Source organism: Trachurus trachurus (genome assembly GCF_905171665.1).
Source record: "Trachurus trachurus genome assembly, chromosome: 11".
NCBI lineage: Eukaryota > Metazoa > Chordata > Actinopteri > Carangiformes > Carangidae > Trachurus > Trachurus trachurus.
In genome coordinates this window covers 28,281,898-28,299,860 of record NC_139904.1, presented here as the reverse complement: position 1 = coordinate 28,299,860, position 17,963 = coordinate 28,281,898, and the positions used below count along the sequence as shown (strand labels likewise).

Below are 17,963 nucleotides of genomic sequence, written 5' to 3'. Positions count from 1 at the left end.
GACACACATACTGTACCTCCTTACAGTTAACAAGGTCACTGAGGAAGTCAATGCAAGTTTACTGCTCATTAAAGGACTTTGATTTTACAATACATTTAGGCTTGGATGGACAAAGTACTCAGCTCATCACACTGAAATATGAATTAGTACTTTGAACTCATTTGTTGGAATACCAGGAATACCAGCTATAAGGAACATCAGACAGATAATGCGTGAATTATGTGGTATTTTAAATATATTAATTATGAAATATAACTATAATAACTGAGGTGTGTTCAAAGGCAATACATAATTTCTCAGCTTGTTTCTCTGATAATTTAGCTGAATATCAGAAACAGGATTGATATTATGATGTCACTGACAGGGGTCCAAATAAAACGCTAAGCTACTTGCTTCAAATCTACTGTAGTACCTATTGTTTTAATTTTTATTGTTGTATTTTATTCCATTTTTCATTAGTTATACCATTAGGATAGTTGGTTTTACTTTTTAACCTGACTACAAAATCCACTGTTGTGAATATGTAAAGTAAAATAACAAACATTGTGGCCATCTTGGTGTATTAATTGTAACTAGTTGACCAAAAAGTCAATTTCTGATTTGCGTAATTTTGACACTAATGAAAACAGCCAAAGATTCCTGTCATTTCATTTCAAACAGAAAGAGCAAAGGGGAAGGCTTTTCAAGATGATCAGCGATTCCATTCAAAGATCCACAGATACATGTGCAGATTTTACTAGGGTCAAATACATCATACGTATTGATGGTGTGCATGTCAGTGACAATTTCATTTTTAAATACTACATGAACAACTCATGCCTTATTACAAGGGCTAATGAAAGAAATGAAGAATGACCATTCATATAATGTAATGTTAAAGCAGAAGTAAGCGATCCGGTCGTTTTGGCTAATGCTGCGTTCCAGGCCGGCTTTTGAAACCGTAAATTACAGCTTCAAGTCACAACTTACGATTTTGTAGCGTTCCAGGCAACCCACTCGTGTTTTTCCGACCTGTTTTACCTGTGAAAGTCACTATAACGGCCACTCGTAACCCGTGAAATTGTACCAGTACGTCTTTTTTTACAGTCTATGTACCAGATTGAACTGGTACGACTTCACAGGTCGGAAAAATACGAGTTGCCTTGAACGCACCATAACAGTCCTCGTCCCTACGTCACCACATTCACACGCATGTCTTGGCTGCACACACAGCCCTGCATGCCGTTCTCTCTCCTCATTGGATAAAAACTGTAGGATACGAGAAAAGTTTTATCCTCGGCTCAGAGCAGAGCAGAGTGACTGACAGACCCGTGTTTCAGTCCAAACACTCTATGTAAGTGATTGCTGTCGGAAGATATAACTATTTAAGACTTATATTAACACAAATATATCACTTACTTCTGCTTTAATACTAATCAAATTCATAATTCTGATAAAAGCCTAGTTAGGCCTCGATATTTCTGTATCAACTGTTGATCTGTTCTTATGTGAGATTTCCTTTGTGATTTTAAGAATTGCATTATATATTTTTAACTTATTGTCATTACAGTCCTATATTCCCACAATATAATTTGGAGTCACTATCATTTCAAAATAGCTAAAAGCTCATAGGTAACCACACATATCTCTGTTGCAAAAAATTGCAGCATATATATACATGAGTGTATATATACTGTCTATACACTAAAACTAAATAACCTCTCCTGTAACAGACAATTTCATGACTGTAAATGTTTTAGTGTTATTACAGTGTATACATACAAATTCTGATTATTTCATAATAAACACATAGGTGAGAGAATCACCATTGAGTTCATTTGCATAAAAAGTAATTAAAACTGAGGTTCTGCAGATATCAAAGTTATCATTTTCAAGTTTGAACTATGTGACAGTTAAGCAGCAAATACACTACAAACTAAGAGTAACAAAAGAGGGAACAGATGAGCATCAGTGAGTCTATTAACCTACAAGTTAAAACTTAATCTGGACAACTGAGGCAGAGGATGTACACAACGTACAGGGAAATATCTATAACTTTTATTTAAATTAGTTCTAGCTGAAGATGATCTGTGTTCAATGTAATTTATGTAAAGAGGTGCAATGCTAACACACTAAAACAGTGAATCTGCATAATATACAATGATCAATTCCTCAGAGACTTTATGTCACTCTCACAATTCTCCATAAAACAGTAAGTCTGACATAGCTGTTTATAGACCTGTTATCAACTGATTAATGCTTCACACTCAACTGAACTGAACACTTGATCCTGCACACACGGGATCAGCAGTTATTATTGTTTCCACTTTATTTCTACACAAATGAGCACACGGCACACATCTATGTACTTCTTTTTATTTATAAATGTAGAAAGAAAGAACGAACAGCCAGTGTTTACTCTGTATAAAGTGGCTGGGCTGCCGGTTACATTGCTTACCATAGGATTACTGACTCCATCACTAAGTGTGAGTGTGTGACAAGTAGATGTGATCAACATGCAACAGCTGTTAAGAGGCAGGCCTTATGAGGCAAATCTGCTTCCAAAGAAGACTTGATACCAGTTTAACTTTTTGATGAGGTGATGGCCTTGTCCTGGACTAATCTTGTTTGGAGTTTCTTGAACAACTAAAGGAACTGTTAAGCGTTCATCAGACAGAGTCTAAGGCCCAAACAATCTGTTGTCTGCGTGGACAGAGTCAACACCTACAGTTTCCTCTGTAAGCTTCTCTGCTTATTATTATAATGCTGTAGGTTGTCATTCATTTGTTTAAATTTGTATTTAGTGTTATACTTGCTCCCTTTTTGAAATTTCAATTATAATCTTCAAATGTATCCTGCTGAGTATTGATTGATTGATTTATTTCTATGTAAGATTGTATCATTGTGATCTTTGCGTGTTGCTGCATGGTCTGTATTTGTGCTCAATGTGTGTTGAAAACTTGCCACATAGAAAATTGCCCCTTGGGGATAATAAAGATTGAACATTGAACATTGACTGAATACGTTCAGATTTTTTTTTGCCAAACTAATAAAATGAACGTTGTTCATGTTTTCTCAAGAAGCATGAATTATTACTATTACATTTTCAAAAAATATAGTATTTTATAAAAAATCTACTATAAAACCTTCTGTCATGCTAATGTCAGTCTTGTAAATATGCAATTTGCTTAAGACTTTCACGATAATTGTATAAAAAAATAATAATAATGAAATAATTATATCATATGTATATTGCAAATTATTTATAACTGTAATAAAATATGAAATGTACATATAATATGAAAATATAAAAAAAAAATAAAAAAAATACAAATTTGACTTTATCCTGGTATTGTGTTATTCATGAATCACAAATAAATAAAACATATATTCTTAATATTACATTAGTAGAACACTCATGATAGAGCCTGATTTTCTTGAAGTATTTTCTTTTTCTTCTGACTTGACAATTCTAGAAAATGAGTCCTGTGCTATAGCTAACATTCAATATTTTCAGAAGCATAGTGAAATTCCATGCTCATAAAAAATAAATCACAAACCTTTTAGTTTTAAAATAGCACTAAACTTCTAAAACTATTTCCACTATTTCTCTACTTACCTCGATTGTCTTTTTTAGAAGTTGCACCTTTTTTTCTTAAACTTGCTCTAGTAAAAACATGTTGCAATAGTAAATCCAGAGGAATATTTCCATGTAACCAGGCAGCGGCTGCTGCCTCCAGCTGACATACACAACAGGGTTAGTCTATTCTAAATAACAAGACTTCTTCTTTAACGATACTTTACAACACTGTACTTGTACAAACAGCAGCATACAGTCGTTTCTCGAGCCATGGCAGCTGATCACAGTGGCCCTGCAGCAAGGTTTACACAGATATATTCCCTCCCTGATTGATTACTTTAGGCCTTGGGGGTTCAAAGCCGGTCATGAACAATTTTTGGATGTGGGAATCTCTTTTACCCTGGGCCCTCATCTGACATGAAGTCTTGTGCCAGATGTCCCCGGCTACTCGGTGTTACCTGAGGGAGGGCACAGTTGGTGAACCTTTCCCCTTAAAGTTCAGGGTAAGCTCTGGGGAACAACAGAAGGCTCCCATTGGTAAAGGTTAAAGTTGGAGAGGATTATCCTGCACTTTAGAATGAAGTGCTCGGATCTATTTTAGATACAGTTCTTTTTTTTCATTGCATGTCTCCACACATTCACTGAGGATTTGCAAAAAAAGAAGAAAAGAAAACAGAACTCAGTTTCACTTCAGGTTAAAAATCCTGACATGTACTGTACAGTTCCTGTATTAGCCAATCATCAGCCTGATACTGTGGTCTGAGGTCTCATCATGCAAGCTGAGTATTAAAACTGTAAATGTCAAAGTGTATTCACAAGCACTTTACAACCTGCCCCGACCCAGCAGGGGGCAGGGGCAGGCTGCTCAAGGTCAAGTGCAGCTCATGACCGGTCACCACAGAGTCAGGCTGATAGAACCAGTGAGAGAAAAGCCACTTAAGTCTCACGAACAGCATGTGACCATTACATACAAATAAATCTGAGAGGACATCATGCCGTAAAGAAATCTACTGGAGCCTGTTAGCGATGAAACAACATACAGTCGAGAGCAGAGTTTATCTGTGTTCAAACAGTTTGATAGGATGGGACTGACAGACGTTAGATGGCAGAAGGTAAAATCAGCTGCTTTGCTCACTATCTGACTGTTGACTGCTACATCAGAGCAGTGGTGTAGAGGAACTTTCAGATGACACATGATGGGATTGATCTAGCACGATGATGAGTCTGAGTTCAGACAGGAGGTGTGGAGACTGGAGGACTGGTGCAAAGTAGGGCTGCAACTAATGATTATTTTCATTACCGATTAATCTGTCGATTATGTGAACGATTAATCGATTAGTAGTTTGGTCAATAAAATGTGACGTCATCTGGTGTTTCCCAAACCACCAGATGACGTCCTCAAATGTCTTGTTTTGTCCACAAACCAAAGAGACACTCAGTTTATTGTCACAAAGGAACAAAGAAACCAGAAATATTCACATTTAAGAAGCTGAAATCAGAGAATTTGGACTTTTCTTCTTAAAAAAAACGACTCAAACTGATTATTAGATTATCAAAATAGTTGACGAATAATTTAATAATGGATTATTGTGCAATTAATCCATTAATTGTTGCAGCTCTAATGCAAACAATCATCCACCGATCAGACATTACATCATGATCACATGTTTAATATTGTGTTGGCTTTTGCTGCCAAACAACAAACTGCTCTGCACTGTGTGTCCTGACAGCTTTCTATCAGCAGCAACAGTAGCTGGTCTGTTGGATGGGAGCACACGGGTCAGCTTTCTCTCCCCACGTGTGGCCGCTTCACCACTGTTCCTTCCTTGGACCAACTTCTGATAGATCCTGACCACTGCAGACCTGGGAACAGCCCACAAGAGCTGCAGCTGCAGCACATGAGAGACCCAGTCGTCCTGGATCAGATCCTAACGCTGAACATTGTTCCTGCTTCTAACACATCAACTTTAAGGACAATATGTTCACCTGCTTAAGTAAAAATCGTTAAAAGGTTTTGGTGTGAAGGCTCTTTGCTTTTTAACACCCTAAGAAATATAGAGACATTTAGTCTGAATGGAAAAATATATTTAACAGATGCACTGACACGTGTCTACAGGTTGTTCTGACCAGTGTCATTGTTCATTATCATGAACTGCTGCTGCTGCTGCTGCTGCTGCCTTCACTGACCTCAATTAAGACGCCTGGAAATGAGCTAGTGCAGAGACACAGATATACGGAGTGAGTCATCGCACACCAACCTCTAGAGAAAAAGCGTTAGAGTGAGATCTCTCCTGAGAAGCACACAGCTTAACCTCAATTAAAACCACACACCATAATGACAGTAGGTAACAGTGCAGTGGATCCGTTTGAACACACTTTCAAATTTCAGATTTGTTATGCTGCACATAGCAGAGCTTACGCAGCTCCGTCTCTCTGAGGATTTAAGGAGGAACTATGTTTTGTTCATAACTGAGATCCCTCCTTAACTAGTCTGAGGCCCACACTGACTTTACATGACACTCTGTGGGATGGAAAAACTGCTTCACAGGGGAAAAGCCCTTTGGATCGTATTAAAAGTGTATTGTTTATTGGTGGATGGAAGTTTAAAGTCAACACTGAATAAACTGAAAAGGGACTTGGACTTGGATGTGACAATAGAAACAAAGTTCTGGTCTGGATTATATCAAGAAAATCTGTGCTTTGGCCCGTCGAGTGGTTAGAGTACACAGCATATGGGCTCCCAAAAAGCAGGCGATCGCCGGTTTGACTGCCATTGCACCATTCTCCCTCTCTTCGCTGTCCAGTCTAAATAAAATGCACCAAGAAATAACCTAAACCCATCTGTGGCACCATTATTTCCAGATATAGACTGATCTACTTCAACTCTTCATTCAAAGATTAGACACCACAAAGATGCATAAATATAAATCAGAGATATCCAACAGATGTAGGAGGGGTCCTTCTTACATTGCACTTGGTCATTTGCAAAGGTTAACACATGTTGGCACCTTAGTGACATTAAGGCAAAACTTAGAGGCTTCATCTGCCCATTACACACACATGGTGATCTTTACAACCATTAGTGCACATTTTAGAAACTTCCATAAGAGGTTTCTTACTCTATCACTTTGTGCACTTCCAGGAAGTATAAAGTCCTGATGTGCGTGTTGGATTTCACATGCCACTAGAGCAAAATGAAAATGAATAATGCATTGGGGTAGAGCCTTCCTTAGTGTTTTAGTGGGTGATTTAAACACTACGTAAGACTTATTAAAGCTTTTAAATCTGACTGCAGGTCTGTACAAAAATAATATATAATATTTTAAAACTGATATAATATATGGAATAAAAGTGGGAATACATATTATTATCACAGAATGAACAGAATTATTTACATTTGTTAATATGTTTCCCAACACAAAATTCAATCATGTGGTCTGACAATCAACTATTGGGCTGATGTTAGACACGTGTTTCTATAAATGTTGTAACACACAGTGTTACAGCAGCATGAAAGACATGCTGTACTCTGACATGTCCTAATTAATCTGTCATAGGATCATCACTGGAAACTACACAAATAACTTGTCAATCAAAGGAAAGTGGGAGCTTGAGTGAATTGACTTGTGGGCCCATTGCTCTAAGATAATGTCTGAGGTACAGCTCCACAGAGAAGGTGATGCTGTGTCCCAGCAGTCAGCAGCTCTGCTGAATAATGTGCTGTATGTGCTCATGCAGTTTGCCATATCTGACTCATATGGACTTGCTGTGTTCCGTTCCTCCCTCTTTCTTTGTCCCTGATCCTCCCCAACCCCGTCTGTCTGCTCACTCCGTCTCTATCAGAGAGAATAATGCTCACCATGTCACAGAGCAGACAAACACAGCACCAAACAGGCCCAGGAGACAAAAAATAAAAAATAAAACACCTCCGGAAAAGTCAACAAAGTAAAATCCAGGGCAGAGCCCATACTGTTTGACTGACAGGTATTCTTCAGGAGCTACTGCAGCGATGGAGCAAACCACTGAGTCTCTGCACAGTGGGCATTGATTAGCAATGCTGTTATTATTGCCTCACTGTGCTATTTGATTCAAACACACATTCAAGTCAGTGTGTCTGGTTCACTAATCTGAATCAAGGATAAATCTATTCAGTCTGAGGGGACGTGGAACATGTTGTTAAGAAACTGAATTCATACTATCACAAGCGTCCAACAGATCCGTACTTATAAATAAATCAATTTCACACTCTATAATTCACTTCAAACTGCATTAAGACACTTTTTAAAGTCTCCCTTTTATGTGGACAGTCATCAGAAATTAGTCTGGCCCATTCACAGCAGCCCAGACCTCAATGAAAAGGTCACTGCTGTAACAGCACTGAAAAGTGTCCTTGAATGCACCAGTGATCAGTGGAGAGTATAAAACAGCTGCCAGGCTTGACGGAAACTTTGTCTGAGAGCGTCTGCGTACTGCTTTCATTTCCACTGTGTCTATTTAGCAATAGCTTTTAAGGCTGGCCTTACCCTCCTGCAGCCACATGAAAAGCTCCGCTGGGACTTTAATCGCTGGGTCAGAGTGAGGAAAACAGACACACAGAGGCCGGTGGACGTGTCCACTACATGCTGTTACAGGCCTGTGGGTAACTAAGGAGTCACTTAGACCGTTCTGCAACCAGTTAGTCTCAATAGAAGCTTTAATCATTTAGTCCAGGGCCGAGGCTGAAGATTATTCTCATTATTAATTAATCTGCCATTTTTTATAATTAACTGAAAAGTGTTCATCAACATATCCAAAACTGAATCAATATATTTCTTGTTTGTCTATCAAACAGCTCAAACAGCTAAAATAACAAAGCAGCAATACTGAGACTACAACAAGCTGTGACCACATTTTAAAAACCAATACTTTTTTTTTTTTAATTGTTCATATTGACGTTATGACTTGAACTGCTGCTGATTATTATTCTTTCACAAACTCACTAATAACCTGATTATACTGTCTGTGCTTTAATCGTTTCATACAGGCCGCTACAAACCAAGCTCATCATTTCAACACACACATTTCTGTGTGCACTCCATGCGGATATAATAACATCAGACGACTGATGTGTATTTATTGAGCTAACTTGTCCTGCCCTAAACACCAAGGAGGATACATGTTGTTATTTGCAGTCATTACCTTATAAATTTGTCCAAAAAAATCCAAAACAACAAGAATTAGTCTCTAATGAAGGAGTTCAATTTGATAAGTTGTGTTGAGTTAAAAATCGGATTCTGATTTCAAGACTGTCCTCAAAAGAAATGATCCATTTCAACCAAAGTTTGAATTATTCATTCAATTATTAGTGGAGATTTTATTTATTTTGCATTTATTTGCATATCACTATACCCTAGACCACACAATATTAGCCATAACCTTACCTCTTTTAACTTGAGGGAAAAGCACAATGACAGTAAAAGACTGTCTGCTTATACTCTTCAAACTACTGTACATTACTACACTAAAATAGCATTTCATTTAGATTTCAGTTAAACATTTCCCATAAGCTTGTTTAATGCTGATGGATTATTATTTCTGATGAAGTGCACAGCCTAAAAAAACCAAACTTTTTTTTTTCAAAGTCATCTACAATCAATCATGTCATTCAAGGAGTTGAAGAAGATGTGGAGCAGAAAGCTGAAGGAGGTTAGAGTCTGAGGAAGTTCTACACTCTGCATGAGAGCTCACCCAGACTGACAGACAGGAGGAAAGAGCAGTGCTGAGAGGGAAGATAAATATTACCATTTTGAATGGCCTCATCTTTCCAGCGGGGGGAGCATTTTTCTGCTGGCTCTGAAATAGATGGGAGAGGCACTTTAAAAGAACGCTACTTGCTCAGTGAAACAGGTGACAGAGGCTGATGCTGGTCTAAGACAACAATCCTAACACAACAGCAGCACAAAAGAATCACTTTCTCTACAGGTTAAATCTACAGTGTCTCTACACTCAGTGAATGCACAGTGGCTCAACTGTAATGTGTGTGTCTGCTACATGATGAGCCAGAATGGTCAATGTATCATTTTACAGCTTCTCACATATTGTACATAAGTGAAGAGAACCTTTCCTGTGCGCACTGAATGAATTGTAATAAATGGTTATACTTAAAAAAGGTGAAAAGTTGTCTGGATCATGGATCATTTAGTTTTTTTTTTTTTTTTTTATCTCTTAGAAATAATAATAATATCTCTGTTATGTCTGAATATTTATGTATGTCTCAATTGTTTTGTCTTCTGTCTTTATATGTTCTGTGTTGCATCTCGGCTATATTGTAAATGAGGTTGCTCCTCATTATATCTCTGAGTTTAAATAAAGGTTATGAATGAATGAATTAATTAATTAATGAATGAAAACGTTTAGCTAGAACATATAACTGCACATTTACATGAACTGTTTTCCACCTCATTCAATGTTTCCTTTCCTCACATCAAAGTGTTTCCTGCTGTCAGAGGTCATCTGACATTAAACAGGGCCCTCTGGTGGTGCACACAGATCACCATCAGCCAGTATGACCACTGGACATGAGGGGTGTCCTGCTGGTGTGGTGACGGTAACGTATTCTGAGGAGTTCTGCACGTGAGCTGCATGAACTGGGAGCATTGAGGTGAGTATTGTAGATTCATTGTAACCAAATGTGCTATATAGGATTAAAACAGTAACAAGCCTGTTCTAACTGTTGTCATATAGACCGAATCGCCTTGTTGTTTACAACTACGTCCTTGTAGAAAACCAGCACGTAATTTGAATGAGAACAGTAACGGACGAGAGTTTAGCTATATATCATATTTTTCACGCCCTATCACCGTTTAGACAAATCTGAAATGATTGAAGAAACATTCCTATTTCTGTGTGTGTGTTTTGTGTTGCTATGTGTGGTATTTATTCAGTTTGGGGGAATCACAGTGTCTAGAAAGCATCAGTGGCTCAGCTGACAGGGACCGCTAACGGTAGCTAAGCTAACGGCGGTAGCTAAGCTAACATCAGGACGTCAGCTGTTAAAACCCAACAACATTAAACTACTCCAGTTAGCTCTGTGGTTGTAACTAAGATATCGGCTGGAGAAAATATTTTTTCATGGACCAATAATTAAAGTTAGCCCGGCTAATCTCTGATAACCATGACTAATTCCAAAAATGTGCACACATAAATAGTAATGTTTGTCCAATCATTGGTTTTATAAACTTTACAAACACCAGATTGGTCTAAACGGCGATATAGTGACATGAAAAATGAGATATACAGTATATATAGCGAAACTCTCGTCAGTCACTATTGTTCTCATGCTGGTTTTCTACCAGGAAGTAGTACAACAAGGTGATTTGTTCTATAGATAGAGTGGAGAGGGAGGTGGTGTTATTTCAGGAGCCTCTGGTTCCAGAAGAAAATGACTTTCTACTACTACAGTTCTTTTTTGGATGTCCATGAAACTGTTCTACTAAAACAGCAGTACAAATGACTAACAAGTAAATTCTTTGATACAAAAGTTAAGGGTATGAACTTGTGCTAATAAAATTGCAAGGGGCTTAGGTTACCGCTGGCACTGGGAAAGAACTGAAGAAAAAACTCAGACACATTTATGTTACTGAATTTTTGGATTAATTCACCAGCGTTGTATTGGACATTTTGGCTGGTTTTGTCTCCATAGAAACAGACTTTTAGGTTTATATATTATATTGTTTTAATATGATTAAAATGTTTGTATTTCAATAAAGACTTTTAGTGTCTGTACTGTTCTGGCTTCTCTAACCTGACAAGACTATTATCCAGGGGAAACATGAAGCTCTTATTGTTTTAAAGCATTGTTCCCTTCATATCACTATCAGTATCATTGGCACTTGCAATAGAAATGGACCCCAGGAAGAGTAGCTGTTGCAGTTGTAACAGCTAATGGGGATCCAAATAAACAAAACAAAACAAATGATGTGTCTAAGACTTTGAGTGAGTCTTACCTGACATACTGGTGGGGTTCAAGGCCAAGATGTCATCCTCAGAGCCTCCTCAGACATCTGGGTACCCACCAAGCTGAAAACAGATGCAAGAAGATCATCAGTCATGTCGTCTGTCACAGGAGTCACACTTGACTGCATGTGTTGGAGCTTGGCCATCCCAGCTCTGCCATTTAACCACACCACAAGTGGGAAGGGAAAAGTGCCAGTAATTGGGTGTAATCATCCTCTTCAGCTTGACAAAAGTGTTTGCAAGACTGTGTGCAGCTCCAGGATGTAGGTGTCACCGTCTATCACAGGGATTCAGGGCTCTGATAGCAGCTTGGCTCTGTGTAGGCTGACATCCAGTGGTCAGACAATGTAAATGCAGCCTCATAACAGAGACTGGAACTGTGAAGTCATAGGTAAAGTATGACTAAAATTGTATTTAGTTGTTGTAAGTCTATTGTAACTATATTTAACTGACAAAAGATTTGTCCATAGACATATAAACACCTGCAAATGTTCAGAAGCTGGTGACAAGCACTGCACACGCAACAGAGAACAAGTAGCCCATATGAGTGATGATAAGAGGTTGAAGCAACGCAGTGTCAAGTTTAAAGGTCTCCATCAGCAATACATCACCCACACATACATTCACATGTCACTCTCTGATAAACTGTTATGAAATGAAACATGGTATGGATAAGTGAGCACAAATTCATCTTAGCACATTACAGCAAGCACAACCCATATATGAAAAACTGTGTATTTATCCTTTAAAGTTCTTTCAGTATAAAGGTAGATATGCATGTGTTGTTTGATTATAAAGCAGCTCTAGGTTCTATATTATTAATACTGTGAAAGTATCAAAGTCTCAGTCCACAGAGAAATGCACACACACAGGCCTTGACACTTAAAACAGCTGTCAAAACCTCTGGAAGTTTGTGATGTCACAACAACGTTGCTGGTCTCAGCCACATCCAAAGCCCCGCCCACTCGCACCCACAAATCAAACTTGCAAGATTTGGTCTACCTGACAACTGTTCCATTAAAATGATCAGCTGATCAACAGAATGGCACTAAGGATCTCTGTCATTTCCTTCAACGTTTCAACATCGTAAAACGTGGGACCTTTAAATACACGGCCTTAAAGCTTTTGCTCTCACAAGTGCATGTAGCATCGTACTTCTTAAACTGGGATAGTTTCCTCAATGGACTAGACTGAACTTTAAAGCTTTAAGCTTTAACCTTATCTCCAGACATATATGGACCTTGGGATGGGTTGTAATGAGCATTATTTAGTCTCTTATTATATCCAAGGATTACAATAATGTGTCTGACCTACTAAGTAAAACACCTGTAATGACATGAGTGAGAGCAGTCAGAAACCTGACTGATGGGTTTACCTCTAGCTACCATAATCTGGTTCCTCTGGATGTCATGTTTACAACATACACACAGACATAACCCATTTGCATGAATGCACACACACTAACTGACAGCGAAGCTCCTAACACAGCTGTCACACTCAAGTCCACAGCTTTTTCCACCTTGCTCTTACTTCTTAATTCTCACCAAATAAATACTTTAAAATACTTATACAAAATAAACATTGTTCAAAAGCCATCACACCTGCCTTATCATCATCAGACCTTGATGTATGTATATCTGTCAGAGCAGCAGTCAGCAGAATAACTAATCAGTCGCAGCAGCGGCTGCACAGTCCATTTACCAGTTTGTACCACACACCAAGCCCTGCTGCAGCATCTCCTTCATTACTGTGTATGGCAGAGCAGCAGCAGCAGCAGCAGAGAGTCACACTGTGCTCCTATCTGTCCTGTAACTGGCCGTTGTAGGTTGACAAACCAGGAAGCCAAACATCCTTGACTGGCTGTCCTCATGAGTCCGCCTCCACATACAGTACGTTCGTCTACTTTCCTGTCGCTGCAGCCACAACAAGAGAACTCCTGATTGTGATGATTAGCTGGAGGAAGTGGGGGCTGGGTACCAGTTCACCGAGGCATGCATCCTCTCTCTGTGTGCTGTGCTAATCAAGCCTGGGGTTTCTGATCAGGGCTTCTTTGAATCCACCTGCAGCCAGCAGCGAGACAGAAGCCCTGCAGGCATCGCTGACTCACACAGATAAAGAGGAGGAGCGCCCTTTAAGTCACACTGAAGACCTCAGGTGTTGAGGAAAAAAAACAATTTCATGTCCCTTTTAAAGTGTACGCTGCAGACAGTACAATGAACAATAAGTTTCACTGAGTCAAGACTGTTAAGTGTTTACAATGAAAGTACTATTAAAAAGAGGAAATGGAAACATGCTGTGGTTGACTACGCTTTGAATCTCAATGTAAAGGTACATTCTGTAGCTACGGTAGCTTCTAAAACAGCAGGTCTCATTTACAAGTTCCTGTTAGCTCGACTGTGTGTTAATGTAGAAAAACAGAATCTCAGTCTAGTCCAGCATAAATGCTACACGCAGCCACTAGACCTGGATCAGAAACAGCAACGAACTGAACGAAGCAAACAGCTCCCAAAACCAAAAGGTCTCATTCAAACATCCATCTGCTCAGTGTATCTTAACATTTATGTCCTGGGAAAATCACATCTGCCTAATGTCAGTTATTTATAAATGTAACGGAGGTCCGCGGGTATAGTCACAGTCACAAGGTACCAGGAAGGAGACGTGACGGCGTGTGGCAGTTAGTGGTACTGAAGTTAAGTTCACTCACCCATAAAAGACATGCTTATCCAAGTGGTCATTGACCTCTTGGCGAAACGATAAGCATCGGAGACCCGGGTTCGAAACCCACTCAGGACAGGCCAGACAACATCGGTCACATAAACAGGGCTCCAGTCTGCCCCTAAATGGAGGCATTTTGCCCCCAAAATTGGGGACTTTGCAAGTAAAATTTCCATCTACTTGCGCATGTGCAACCAGTAAATTGGCTGTTTTTTTTAACACTGGTGAAACATGGAAGGGTCAACTCAAAGAATCTGGGATCTGCCATTACAGGTGGAAGGCCAATGTGTGTGAGGATGTTGAATGAAAAGATGTGAAAATTTGCTTTGATTTACGTTAGGGCTTTGACATTTGCCCAAAAATATAAATATTAATAATCAAATATTTATTGATAATAGCGGCCCGCCACTCCTAAATGAATGTGGAGGAAACACTGTGTATATTTCAACTTCTCCCTCCGTGGTTGTCGCACTCGCAGCCTTTTGCTCCGCCATTGTTTTTCAGTGAAGAAGTGAACAGGCGTCAGGCGATAATGACGTGATTCGAAAAATGAAGTTCGATGTCAAAGCTCTAATTTACGTCAATTTACAGTGTGCTCCCCTAAAATGTTAAAGGGATAGTTCACCCAAAATTGAAATTTCACTCATTATCTACTCACCCTCATGTCGACTTAGGGCTGGGAGAAGTTTCAGAGTCCTCCGTGGCTTCTCTGAGTTACAGGGGGTCTCGGCATAGCAGTGCATGTGTCCATATGACGGTTGCAAATGGATACCACGTTTCTTCTTAACAAAAAGACACAACAAAAAACATCCAAATACCTCCATGCTGCTTGTATGTAATGTCCGTCTTGTATTGAAGCCCCGAAATGCAAAATTGTCCCGAAAAAAATTAAATAAGTCTATTTTTCAAGCTTGTTTGTAGTGGAAGCTTCTCAAAGCTCCTCTTCCCAGTTCGTCCAAATTTGATGAACCGGGAAGAGGAGCTTCGAGAAGCTTCCGCTACAAACAAGCTTGAACTATAGACTTATTTAATTTTTTTTGGGACAATTTCGCATTTCGGGGCTTCAATACAAGACGGACATTACATACGAGCAGCATGGAGGTATTTGGATGTTTTTTGGTGTGTCATTTTGTTACAAAGACAGTTGGTATCCATTTGCAACCGTTATATGGACATGCACTGCTACGCCGAGACCCCATGTAACTCAGAGAAGCCACGGAGGACTCTGAAACTTCTCCCAGCCCTTAGTCGACATGAGGGTGAGTAGATAATGAGTGAAATTTCAATTTTGGGTGAACTATCCCTTTAAGTGAGTGGGCCACTGTGCTCCTTGTAAATAACGTGAGTCTGGAGCCCTGATAAAGCTATTGTATGTGTGAGTGTTTACGGTCAGTTCAGACATCACATAAGGTTCACAGCACCCCGGTGGTGACCATCTTTTTACTGCTGTCCAGTCACAAACACTTAACCAAACCTGTCACCTGTGCAGCAGCGTGCTGTTCAACCTGCGGTGAGTGAACGCAGCCCTGAAATAGGCTACGTTTAAAAAAAAAACTAACAAAAAACAATCACCGATGGAAACGTCTCGCATGGCGGCTCGGCCACTGACAGGAGCACCAACCCAGAGATGAGATGTGTCAGATTCGTTTCACCGGTCTGCACAGCGCCCTGTCTCCCTCGAGTCTGCAACTGTGTGTGTGTGTGTGTGCACTCTCTGGTGACACTGCTCCCTGCGTCGTGTGTGTCCTCTGTAACAAACAGTGCAGGCTGGTTTACTTAGGTTTAAAACCCCCTCCTATACCCAGTGAATGTTATTAGAGGTGCCTCCATCCCACAGATGTATAGTGTCTGCTCAGAGTGATAAAATTGTTACCTAAGGGTGAAACCAATGTTTGAATCCAAATTCTCCACATGTCTCATAGAGACAGAGGAGCAGAGTGAAACAGTATAGTGTGTAGATTTCATCTCGCTGCAGGCAAACCATTTGTTACTCACTTAAGAGAAACAAGAGCTCTGTTTCAGACAGTTTCGCTCTGACCGAGGTACGGAGTTCGTTTCACGCCGATCAGGTGGTTGGTTTCATGTTGTGAGCGATCTGTGCATTATAACCGTTGGAAACAATTAGATAACTAATGATTCAGGAAGAAGATATGTACGGTTGCTATAAATGATTGATAAGCAGCACTGTCATATGGACTAACCAGACAGACCAGTTCCTCTAGGACCTCTAAACAGCAGTCTTCACAGCAATGTAACACTCAACTGGCAATGTGCCAACAAGTGTAAAGGAACACACACACACACACACACACACACACACATGAAGGATGCTCTTATCTTTTGTGGAGAAAACTCAGGTGGATATTTCATCATCACTGTGTTCTTCAGTAACTGGTCCATCCCCCCCAAACCAACCAAACACGTTCCAACAACTGCAGCAACGCCTCGACAGGTAGAGGACTCAGCAATTTACCTACACCTGAAGGTTAGGAGCCACACCTTCAGAAAACATGCACGGATCTCATATACTGTAGAGAGGACAGACAGCTCCACAACGTGAGATGCTATTAATGCCAAAGTACAAGTACAAGCAACACAGCAAAGGCTTCAAAACTAGGTCACCTCACCAGCCGGTCTGACTGCAGAAGCCTACCTGGATGAGCCCAGACGTCTTCAACTTCCACAACCCAGTCTAGTTTCTCTTGAAACTGAAACTCTCTTTATGTCGGTGCCACGGTGGGTTCAAGTCCAACCAGTGGCCCTGTGCGTCATATCATCACCGATATCGCTGCCACTGACTTTCTGAGTCAGAGTCAGATTCAGGTTTAGTTGACTTTTTTTAATGCAAGAGTTCAGTTCAAATCTCAGCAGTGGCTCAGGTGATAGAGCTGGTCGTCCAATGATCAGAGGGTTGGCGGTTCGAATCCCGCTCTGTCCCGGTTGCTGCCGTAGTGTCCTTGGGCAAGACACCTTACCCGCCTTGCTCCTGATGGGTCGTGGTTCGCGCCTTGCATGGCAGCTTCCGCCATCAGTGTGTGAATGTGTGTGTGAATGGGTGAATCTGATGTACTGTAAAGCGCTTTGGGTATCGTTACAGGTATAGTAAAGCGCTATATAAATACAAGACCATTTACCATTTACCATTTACCCATGCACAGAAAAAAACACACACTTGTCATGAATTTGCAGAACATTTTTGTCTTTGCATGAGTTTTCTTAAGGTGCAGTGTGTTGAGCTCTCAGGGACACAGTGTTAAGATCTTTTATAACACTATTTAAAACCTTAAAGGGATAGTTCAGCATTTTGGCAAATTGGCCCATTGCCATAATCCCTATAGTCATAGCAGTAGGTTTGTTACCTTTAATTGTCGGTGCAAGCTGTTTTTAGAACGGTGGAGCAGAGCCGTGAGCTGCTCAGAGCTACAGTACGCTACGGAGGCTAATGGGATTTCTTGGTTTCCCTCATCAAACTCATCAAATACACAATCCAACAACTCCAAAACGCTCTGGTGGACAAGTTGTGACCTGCACATTCACCACGCTATGAGATAATAACGGAACGGAACGAGACAGAGTTGTTTTAGAGGTGAATTGATGCAAAACCGCTGATGCAGTTTTTCAGCAAGCAGTCTCTGCATTTGCCTCGAAAACAACTCTGACCCACAACTCAGATGGGTCTGGGTGGAACTGGTGC

The 17,963-nt window shown here is 40.0% G+C and overlaps 1 protein-coding gene across 2 annotated transcripts in view; it reads right to left on the bottom strand.

Annotated features, from left to right (window-relative positions):
• The window catches only part of thrb (thyroid hormone receptor beta), a 138,825-nt gene that overhangs the window by 21,866 nt on the left and 98,996 nt on the right, over positions 1 to 17,963 (bottom strand). For both annotated transcript variants that reach the window (XM_083981879.1, XM_083981880.1), the window contains exons 3-4: positions 11,545 to 11,617; positions 9,341 to 9,391 (exon numbers count right to left, since the gene is read on the bottom strand). In XM_083981879.1, coding sequence (XP_083838005.1) covers positions 9,341 to 9,391; positions 11,545 to 11,551 — 58 coding nt within the window. In that variant the 5' untranslated portion in view covers positions 11,552 to 11,617. The remainder of the gene's footprint in view (positions 1 to 9,340; positions 9,392 to 11,544; positions 11,618 to 17,963) is intronic.